The sequence below is a fragment of the Mastigoproctus giganteus genome, chromosome 14, assembly GCF_048544385.1.
Source record: "Mastigoproctus giganteus isolate SK-2022 chromosome 14, ASM4854438v1, whole genome shotgun sequence".
Taxonomy (NCBI): Eukaryota; Metazoa; Arthropoda; class Arachnida; order Uropygi; family Thelyphonidae; genus Mastigoproctus; species Mastigoproctus giganteus.
In genome coordinates this window covers 118,686,661-118,698,507 of record NC_143588.1, presented here as the reverse complement: position 1 = coordinate 118,698,507, position 11,847 = coordinate 118,686,661, and the positions used below count along the sequence as shown (strand labels likewise).

At 37.9% G+C, this 11,847-nt stretch overlaps 1 protein-coding gene across 1 annotated transcript; it reads left to right on the top strand.

Annotated features, from left to right (window-relative positions):
* Positions 1-9,720: 9,720 nt before the first annotated feature.
* Positions 9,721-11,286, top strand: LOC150075676 (uncharacterized). The gene has a single exon (XM_090388695.1). The coding sequence runs from the start codon at positions 9,773-9,775 to the stop codon at positions 11,177-11,179; it is 1,407 nt and encodes a 468-aa protein (XP_090244821.1). The 5' UTR covers positions 9,721-9,772; the 3' UTR covers positions 11,180-11,286.
* The last annotated feature ends 561 nt before the right edge of the window (positions 11,287-11,847 follow it).

Genomic DNA, 11,847 nt, shown 5'->3' with positions numbered 1-11,847 from the left:
AAATTCATCCATTGCCTCTACCATTCTCCCAACTCCACTAATCACTTGGAGCTCTTTGACTTCCTCTCTTTGCAACTTGACTTTCTCCAGTCCAACTTTCCTAACAGTGAGACAATTTTCCATGGTGATTTTAATGTTCACAACTCCAGCTGGCTTCCGTTTTCTAGTCACACTGACCCAGCTGGTTGAGATGCTGAGGCTTTTGCAATTACTAATGACCTTGCATAGATTGTTCATTTACCTACAACATACTGGACAATCCTAATCATACAGCCAACATGCTTGATCTTTTTCTCACAAACAACTCTTCTAAGTACACGGTCGAAGTGAGAGGTCCTTTAGGCACTTCAGATCACAACTTCGTAATTATCTCTTCTCCAATGGGGCCTTTACCTCATGGCTATTCCCAACCTTGTGTTGTTTGGCATTACAAGAATGCAAAATGGGATAACCTGCGATATTTCTTTCCTTCTTTTCCTTGGTTGGATTACTGTTTCAAAACTTCTGATGTCAACGTTTGCTCAGATCGTGTCAGTGAAATTATTTTTGCAGGGATGGAATCCTTATCCCACACTCCACTTAAAAATCTCATCCTTTATCTAAACCTTGGTTTTCCAATAAATGTGCTAAGGCTGTTCAAGAGAAGAATTTTGCATATCGTAATTGGCTTGTTTCTAATTCTTCAGTTTCATTTTCTGCCTACACCAAAGCTGGCAACAATTGTAAAGCAGTTATTAATCAGTCCAAACTAGAGTTTGAACAGACTAAGAGTAGAAAACTTGCATCTTGCTCGAGAAAACTTGAATGGTAGCCGAGCATTCTGGTCCCTTGCCAAAGCTATTGGCCGCAACTTTTGCCCATCTCTGCTCCCACCTCTGTCCAAACCAGATGGTTCTGTTGTCACTTCAGCCAAGGATAAAGTTGACCTGCTAGCATCCCTTTTTTTCTTCCAACTCATATATTAATGAGCTTGGTAAAACACCTCCCACCATTCCCAACACGCTCCATTCAATGCCTTCTGTGGTCTTCCGTCAAAATGATGTTAGAAGGATTTTGACGAATCTTGATGCTAAGAAAGCTCCAGGTCCCGATGGTATTTCTCCATTTGTTCTCAAAACCTGTGCTCCTGAACTTACTCCTATTCTTTGCCGCCCTTTTTTCACTTTCTTATTCCAAAGGTGTTTTTCCTTCTGCTTGGAAATTTGCTCATATCCAGCCAGTTCCTAAAAAGGGTGACAAATCCCTCCCATCCAATTATCGTCCCATTGCAATTACTTCTACTCTTTCTAAAGTAATGGAGAAATCAATTAACTACCTAGAAACCTTCCGTCTGATCAACGATCGCCAGTATGGATTCCACCAGTGTCGATCCACTGGTGATGTTCTGGCTTATGTTACCCATTTACGGACTAACTCAATGGAAAGGTTCGGTGAAACACAAGTAGTTGCTCTTGACATCTCAAAGGCTTTCTTTGCATCGTGTTTGGCATAAAGGTCTTCTAAACAAGCTTCCATCTTATGGTTTGCCAACCGTTTTTAGTAATTGGTTATTCAGTTTTCTCTCTGATCGCTCACCGAGGGTGATGGTAGATGGCTCTCTGTCTTCTAACTTTTCCACTAATGCCGGTGTCCCCCAAGGTTCAGTTCTTTCCCCCACTCTTTTCCTGTTATATATTAATGACCTTCTTCCATTAACTGGAAATCCTATCCATAGTTTTGCCGATGATAGCACATTGCATTCCACTTTCCATTTTGAGAAACCTTGCCCTGTTCAATCAGCTTCAACTTCTCGAATATCTGCTACCAATTCCCTAAATGCCGACCTTCAGGTAATTCTCCAGTGGGGCAAAGACAACTTAGTTGATTTCAACCTTTCTAAAACTCAGTCTTGTCTTATATCTCACAAAAAGGATTCTTCTGCTCCTATGCTTATCTTTAGTGACGCTCCAATTTCTAGGCAAAATGATATATCTCTTTTGTGGATTGCCCTGACTTCTAATCTCTCTTGGCACAAGCACATTACAAATATTGCTTCCTCTGCATCTAAAAAACTTGGTTTTCTCTTTCGCTCTCGGCGTTACTTTTCTTCCAAACAGCTGCTCACTCTCTATTAATCACAAATCAGCCCTACCATGGAATATTGTTCCCACATCTGGGGTGGTGCCCCCAAAATCTCTCTGAGGCTTTTTGATTCCATTCAGAAGAGGGCAGTTAGGTTAATTAATGATTCATCTCTAACAGAGTCTCTCCACTTGCTGTCTCATAGACGTACTGTTTCTGCTGCATGCCTCTTCTACAGATACTTCCATGGGCACTGTTCTTCTGAATTAGCTTCTATAATTCCCGCTCTCTCTTTCAAAACAGTCCGAACACGTGCCGCCACCAGCCAACATCCATTTACTGTCCAACTTCAAACCCACAGAACCAACTTTTCATCTTCCTCATTTATTCATTCAACTGCCGTTTTCTGGAACAACCTTCCTTCATACTTATTTCCTGAAAATTACAGTCTACAGAAGTTCAAGTCCAATGTCAACAAATATCTTCTTTTGTCTTCTCAACCTCCAACCCAAGCACGGTACTAAGGTTTGGTACTAAGTACTATAGGTTCTAATACCTCTCGTGTTTGGGGTTTACATAAAAAAAAAAAAAAAAAAAAAATTCAGTATATGGCCTAACAATTGCCTTATTCAATGGGATAATTACCTGCTTATCCCTGCTGCCAGAATTCTATGTCATTGATAAAACTCCTAGCATTCTGTGTACACTTTCAGAGAATTTCATAGCTAACTGCATAATCATCCCCACTCTTTTCTTTTTTCACTATCTTGCTCTAAGAATTACACTGATATGTACCCTACAGTTGCCCAATATCATATTTTAAGCTATAAGAGTAGAAAACACTAATGAAATACAGTACTTTTTTATCAGTGTTATTGTTACAAAGTGATCTGATGTCATAATTAATGCATCAGCTTTTTGATATGCTATATTTCTTGTGTCCAAAGGACAAATGAAGTACATCCTCCTATGTGATTGTGTTTTCAGGTTAAAAATTCCAGAAGAAACATGTGCAGTATTTGAATAAATTTAGTTTGTTCCAAAAATTGGCAAAAACTGAAAACAATTGCAGTCCACTTAGTTTGACCCACATTGGGAATAACTGTTTAGTAAATTATATTCTTACTCCTCAATCCTATTCTTACTCATATATTTGGCCATGACCCACCATATCTCCATGGTGTACTGCCACAATGTCTCCCACTGTCAACAACCTCGTGGACACATTATCCGGATTTGAACATGCCTTCAGCAACAATGAATAGTTTGATATTGTGTTTCTTAACATAAAAGTAGCTTTTGACAATCTGACCATTCCTGCTCTCTGCTCCATATTATATGATTACTTTAGAACTTCTAGATATGTATTAATTCTTTTTAAGAAGCTTCTACAGTCAAAGATCTTGTTGATAAGAAATTAGTATCATCATTATTGAATTTCTTGCCCCAGAATTTAGAGCCCTCCCTTGCTAATCATGATAACTTTACTACCACCTATGCTGACGACTTAGTATTAGTCATATGGTGCGAGGAAGCTATAGGCCTTTGCTGCACCAGCCAAAAAAAAAAAAAAAAAAAAAGACTTAAAATACTATGTTGTTATTATGAAAGGCTTCCAATCTCTTTTATGGAATAACACTTAAAAAAACTTGAAAATTATCTCCAATCAGTTGGACCATTGATAAACAATGACAAAACGCTTTAGCTTATTTTCACAAAGAAGAGAAACATCATTGATGTGACTGTCATAATGAGAAACTCTCCAATTCAAAAAGTCACCGAGCATAATGAATTAGATCTGTAAAATGGGGAAAAATGTGATGATCTTGACTCATTTTAAAGCTGCTTGTACAAAAATATATGCATCTGTATGGACAGTCAACTCTCCAACTTTAATAATTCACATCTCATCACAGCTATATTCTCTGTTCTCTGTATTCATAGTCCCAATTCTTAGGAATATGCGTTGACAGTATAGTGCTCTATAAGCACAGCTTGCCAATCCATATTCTTATCCCTTGAATTCTGAAAAAAGCTGAATGGCATTGCAGATTCACCAGTTACAATCTCAAAATTTTACTTTACCAATCATGGCATTATCATCATGGCATTTTTAGGAATCTTGTCATCCTTGATCAGCTGCCAGAAATGATGTTCCAGATATGTTCCAAAGATTGCGCAAGGCTCAAGGGGTAGAATTTTTTTCAGCCTGGACTGTACTTGTTAACAGGAGAGATTGCTTCTACAGGGATGGGATACACTTAAATAGAAAGGGTGCAAGAATATTTGCTGATGCTATCGAGGCAGTGTTAGGTGGGTCGGAAAACTGCTAGCTTGGGAGGAGACAAAGACGAATAGATTAACAGTAGCCACTGGCAGAGGTGAAAGAGATTCTTGCACTGCTTCTATTGGAATGAGCAGAAGCCTGAAAAACAAGATGCAGGATATTTCAGACTGCTGGGAGTCATTGCGGTACAAGTAAACACACGGGTTGTGTTAGGGTAGCTAAGAATAGAAATAGGTGCATGTATACTTGCATGTACACCAATGCTAGGAGTTTAGTAAATAAATTTGATGAATTTGAGGTATTGCTCAAAACATCAAAGGCAGATATTGTTGGAATATCAGAGACGTGGTGTCACACAGATATAAGGAATGCAGAACTGGAATTTGGGGAGTACAACATCTACAGAAAGGGTAGATGGATAGGAAGGGAGGAGGGGTTATGCTATTAGTTAAGAAATACATAAAATCCAAGGAAGTGAAGCCAGTCGACATCGCTGGACAGTGCAGTGTCGAGTCAGTTTGGTGTGACATAAGCATTGGGAGATCAAAATTGAGAGTAGGAGTGTGCTATAGGCCTATTGACTCTGATGAGTATAATAAGAACTGTACGGGGAAATAGAGTGGGCCAGTAAATCAGAGAGTCTTATAATGGGAGATTTTAATTTCCCAGATATTGACTGGAATTTGGGGGCTGGTCACTCACACACTAGCAAGGCTTTTGTGGATTTATTGGATGATTGTTTTCTACATCAGCATGTTCGGGAGGCAACTAGAGGGAGGAATACTCTTGATTTGATTATCAGCAGTGATTCTTCATACATTAAGAATCTGCAGATAAATGAACCACTAGGTGGCAGTGATCACAGTGTACTGAAGTGGGATTTACTCAAAGAGGTAACTACCATTAGGGGTAAAGGGAAGGGTTATTGCTTTCGTAAAGGCGACTACGATGGACTGAGACAGTATTTAAATTCTATACAGTGGGACCAACTGATGATGTTACCAACAGCAAATGCAAAATGAGAAGCATTCAAAGAACTTATCTTGGAAGCTACTAGGCTTTACATACCAACTAAGAAATATTGTTCAAGGTTTAGGCCTAAATGGATGTCAGATGAACTGATGAGGCATATGGCAGAGAAGAAACATGCATGGGATACATACAAATTAACACATGACATAGAAGCCTATGATAGATACAAGTTGATCTGTAACCAAGTTATAAAGGAGGTTAGGCAGGCGAAGGCAGATTACGAGAAATCTTTGGCAAGGGATGCAAAGAAAAACAGCAAAGAGTTCTTTACTTATGTAAACTCTAGAAGGAAGGGGATGAATCAGATTGGTGCACTTGATATCGATGGTTCAACTGTTGATGATCCTGCTCAGGTAGCTAACAAACTAAATGAATATTTTGCGTCGACATTCACACATCAGGAGTTATTTAGCGAGGGGAAAGCCAGACGTGTATTCAAGTCTAGTAGTAAGCTAGAGAATTTTGTAATAACTGAGAGGAAAGTGGAGGAGAAATTGTTGAAGATAAACACAAGAAAGGCACCCGGGGTGGATGGGATCTATCCAGTTATATGAAAGGAGGCAGCAGAGGAAGTAAGCAAACCCTTAGCCATAATTATGAGAGCTTCCTTGTACTCAGGGGAGGTACCCACAGACTGGAGATGTGCAAATGTGACCCCAATTCACAAAGGAGGATCAAAGGCTGACACAAGTAATTATAGACCTGTGAGCTTAACTTCTGTTCCAGGAAAATTAATGGAGGCACTGGTTAAAGAAGCACTGCAGGATCATTTAGACAAGACTTCAGTTATAGCTCAGACACAGCATGGTTTTGTTAAGGGGAAGTCTTGCCTGACCAACTTGATTGGATATTATGATGCAGTCACAAAAGAACTGGATGCAGGGAATAACTTTGATATTATATACTTGGATCTTAGAAAGGCTTTTGATACTGTTGCACATGGAAGACTGCTGCACAAATTGGAGCAGTGTGGCATTGGAGGCAAATTGCTGCTATGGATAAAGGGGTGGTTGAGGGGGAGAAGACAGAGAGTGGTAATCAATGGACACTGCTCATCGTGGACTAATGTTATTAGTGGAGTCCCTCAGGGCTCAGTGTTGGGTCCATTATTGTTTTCTGTATTTATAAATGATATTGATGATGGTATATCAAGCTTAATGTCCAAGTTTGCAGATGATACAAAGGTTGGCAGGGTTGTCAAGGACACTACTGATGCTTTGCTGCTGCAACAGGATCTGGAAAGGTTGAGCAGATGGGCTGAGAGGTGGCAAATGAAGTTTAACATTGACAAATGTAAAGTACTACACATGGGAAACAGCAACCCCAGAGCAACGTATCAACTCTGTGGTACTACACTGACAGTGGTAGAGAATGAAAGGGACTTGGGGGTGGTTGTGCAGGCAGATATGAAGTTCTCTGAGCAGTGCAGACGGGCTGCAAGAGTAGCTCATGGAGTATTGTCAATGATATACAGGAATTTTTCCAGCAGGGATAAGGAGGTGATTATTCCATTGTATAAGGCAATGGTCAGGCCACACCTAGAGTACTGTATACAGGTCTGGAGGCCTCATTTCAAGAAGGATGTAGAGCTGCTGGAACGAGTACAGAGAAGGGCAACAAGATTAGTGAATGGAACAAAGGGGTGCTCTTACGAAGAAAGGCTTAAGTTTTGCAAATTACAGTGTCTGGAGACTAGGCACCAGCGAGGTGATCTGATAGAGGTGTATAAAGCCTTGAATGGTTTAATAATGCTCAATGCTGATAGGATTCTTCCTCTAGCTCAGAAAAATCACCTGAGAGGGCATAAATTCAAATTGAGGAAAGACAGATGTAGGATAGACGTGAGGAAATTTGCCTTTAGCCAGCGGGTGGTTGGTTGGTGGAACAGACTTCCATCCCTTGTTGTGGAGGTTGATAGCCTAAATACGTTTAAGGCTCAGCTGGACAGGTATTTGGAACGAACAGAGGGGTGAAGTGGAAGTGGGGTTTTTTTTTTTTTTTTTTTTTGGCTGATGCTGCATAAGCTTGCTTTCTTGCATCAAATGCCTCTACTAATGCTAATGCTAATTTATCCATAGCAGCAATTTGCCTCCAATGCCACACTGCTCTAATTTGTGCAGCAGTCTTCCATGTGCAACAGTATCAAAAGCCTTTCTAAGATCCAAATATATAATATCAAAGTTATTCCCTGCATCCAGTTCTTTTGTGACTGCATCATAGTATCCAGTCAAATTGGTCAGGCAAGACTTTCCCTTAACAAAACCATGCTGTGTCCAAGGTATAACTGAAGCCTTGTCTAGATGATTCTGCAATGCTTCTTTAACCAGTGCCTCCATTAATTTCCCTGGAACAGAAGTTAAACTAACAGGTCTGTAATTACCTGTGTCTCCCTTTGATTCTCCTTTGTGGGTTGGGGTCACATTTACGCATCTCCAGTCCATGGGTACCTCCCCTGAATCCAGGGAAGCTCTCATAATTATGGCTAAGGGTTTGCTTACTTCCTTTGTCGCTTCCTTTAATATAACTGGATAGGTTCCATCCACCCCAGATGCCTTTCTTGTGTTTATCTTCAACAATTTCTCCTCCACTTTACTCAGTTATTACAAGATTATCTAGCTTACTGCCAGAGTTGAATACATCTCTGGCATTCCCCTCCTTGAATAACTCCTCATGTGTGAATGTCGATGCAAAATATTCATTTAGTTTGTTAACTACCTGAGCAGGATCATCAACAGTTGAACCATCGATATCAAGTGCACCAATCTGATTCATCCCCTTCCTTCTAGAGTTTACATAAGTAAAGAACTCTTTGCTGTTTTTTCTTTGCATCCTTTGCCAAAGATTTCTCGTAATCTGCCTTCGCCTGTCTGACCTCCTTTGTAACTTCGTTAGAGACCAGCTTATATCATTCATAGGCTACTGTGTCACATGTTAATTTATATGTATCCCATGCATTTTTCTTCTGTCACATGTCTAATTAGTTCATCTGACCTCCATTTAGGTCTAAATCTTGAACAATATTTCTTTGTTGGTATGAGAATCCTAGTAGCTTCCTAACCTAATCAGCTAAGATTTAGTACTTGGTGCACCCTCTCTACACTCGCCGACACGGCAGTGATTGATGGCAAGCTGACCCCGCCCAGCGTCACGTGTTATCCTGAACATACGGAAACAGCTGGCATGCGTGTCACGCTGTGAGTGTCACCAGTGTCATGTTTCCGTACGTTCATGTTATGAACTTGACTGTTAGAAATGTCACGTAGTGTTAATATTTGATTAGCAGATTATTTAATTTTATCGATGCGTAATTAAAAACAAAAAAAGAAATGTTGTTTGGTTTTGGAAAAGGCTGAATAATACATATATCGGGGGTGTGGGAGCAGTAGCCCCCCACTGAAACGGGGGTCTGGGGGTAGAGCCCCCAGAAAAAAAAAAATAATCCCCCTATTTGCATATTCTATTGTTAGTGACTTACTTTTTGGTTTCCCTTTTTTGAGAGGGGTGTCTGTTGTATTGGGCAATTTTTTTTTTCCTGAGAAATATTAGTTTGAAAATGTTGGGTTGTTTAGAAAATATAATTCGATTGATGAGGTGAGTGGTTTTCTGTTGTTTAATCACTGCTTTCCCCCTCTTCTTCTCGCCACCATTTTGAAGGGTGCACCATAAACTAAATCTTTACCAAACTTTCAACCCTAGAATATACAAAATTTACAGACATCATATACTGTTGCCTCATGGCCTTATTTGCTTTGGCACCTAACCCACTTACTCATCACTGATATGTTTATGATGGTTGTAACACTTATTTATATTATTTTGTATGCTATTTTAGTTATGAGTGTTTAGTTTTGATTATTTTTCTTTGCAGATCTTAGGTAGTGAAGTCTGTGAGAGCATACATAGGGAGAATTTTTTTGAGATGCTCTTTGTTAATCAGAACTATGAAGAACTTTGTGGAGATGGATTTAGGAAGGAAAAACAAAATTTATGTATACAATACATATTTCACTTTTTGTGATAACTAAATCTTTTTAGAAGAAAAATTAAGACTTATGTTGTAGTTCTCTAAAAATTTGCATATGTAGCATTGTGAAAATGTTTAGCCGACAAGTAGAGCAGGAGACAGAAACTGGGAATTGTAACCAACACAATGTATTTTATTCTAGTGACAGCGTTCTTGTAATATTCAAGGTCATTTAATGCTGGCAAAGAGTTGATATTATAATTCTGTTTTGAAAGATTGGAAATTTATAAATCTCAAAAGTAACTGTTTCTTAAATGCGCTCTGATTTACAAATGGAAAAATCTTTTATTCGTGATTATGAAAGTCAGTTTTTACAGTCACTCTGTTTTTCTACAGAGATTGCAAATTGTAATCAAGAGACAACGTTTATGTGTGAAATATGCGGGGAAGTATTGTTGGAGTCAGATAATTTTAAAACTCATATGAAAATACATGCTAGTGAGAAACCTTTTACATGTGATTTATGTGGAAGAGCATTTGCACGTTCAGCAAATCTTAAAATACATATGAGAATTCATACCAATGAGAAACCCTTTATGTGTGAAATATGTGGGAAAACATTTTCATGCATACCTAATCTTAAGGCACATATTAGAATTCATACAAATGAGGGACCATATAGATGCCCAATATGTGATGAAGAATATTCTGAATTAGGAAACCTTAAAATCCATGTAAAAATTCACAGTAAAGATAAATCTTTTGTGTGTGAAATATGTGGTGAAACATTTTCACGCTTAGCAGCACTTACAGTACACAACAAAAGTCATACTAAAGAAAAAACTTTCATGTGCGAAGCTTGTGGTGCACCCTTTTCTCAACCAGAAGATTTTAAAGAACATCTAAGAATTCATATTGATGAAAAATGCTATACTTGCAATATTTGTAGGAGAAAATTTTCACTCTTGGAAGATCTGACAAAACACAAAAAGATTCATGTTATTGCAAAACCTTTTACTTGTAAAATTTGTGGTACATCATTTGCACGCTCTGATAATCTTAGCACCCATTTAAGAATTCATACTGACGAGAAAACATTTACATGTGAAATATGTTTAAAAGCATTTTTACGCTCAGGTGACCTTAAAATACATGCACGAACTCATACAAATGAGAAACCTTATATATGTAATATATGTGGCAAAACGTTTACACGATCATCAAGTCTTACAAAACATAACCGCTTTATTCATACTAAAGAAAAACCTTTTATGTGTGAGATATGTGGCAAACCATTTTCACAGTCAGGTGATCTTAAAGAACACCTAAGGATTCACACTGATGAAAAGCGTTTTACTTGCAATATTTGTAGGCGAAAATTCTCCCTCTTTGAAGACTTGACAGAACATAAAAGGATCCACACAAATGATAAACCTTTTACTTGTGAAATTTGTGGTAAATCATTCGCACGCTCTGATAACCTTAGCACACATGCAAGAATTCACACTGATGAGAAAACATTTACATGTCCAGTATGTTTCAAAGCATTCTTACGTTCAGGTGACCTTAAAACACACCTAAGAATTCACACTAATGAGAAACCTTTCCCATGTGATATATGTGGCAAGGCATTCTCACGCTCAGGACATCTAAAAACACATATGAGAATTCACAATAATGAAAAACCTTTTGCATGTGGTTTATGTGGCAAAACATATTCGGATTCATCCAGTCTTTCAAAACACAAGAAGCGGCACATAAAGAATTTAGATGTTCTGTGCATGACAGGAAATGCAGACCATCTTCAAGCTGAAGATATGATAGTATCAATTTGAAAATAAGTATTAAACCGTGAGCTATATTTTTGAAACAGCAATTCAAAACATTCATGACAGTGTGCCTGGTATAATTCTGTTGTATAATTTACAGATTATTTTTCATATTTGGGAAGTTGGGTATTGTGTACTGATATACATATATAATGAAAAAGTTAAATGGCAAATTGTTGAAACCAAGTATTAAATATAATCATACACTTATTTGAGAGCTTGTATCACAAAATACGTTGCCATATAATAGTCCCGTGATTATATGCATATATGTGATGCAAAACACTGATTGTATTTCTGCCCTTTCACGGTCAGAATGAAAGATGTGTTGACCTTATAGGTGAACTTTTGTAAACTGAGTTAGTGCTTGTGAAATATTGTAATTAAAAAATGATAGTTTTATTTAATAGCCTTAATTTTGTGAAAAAAAAGTTATATTCCCTTAAGATTCTGGTGTACATCATATTATCATTTCTGTGATATCACTTTATTTTATTGAATATCAGAAAATATTTAGTGAAAAGTTAAGTTAACATTAAATTTTTGATACCACTGACATTTCAGATATTTGAAGTTATCATTATTTACAAGACTTATGCTGAGGAAAGAAAGAGAATTAAATAAATGATTTTTATTGTACAACAGTGAATACATGTTTTGCAATCCCAAAATGG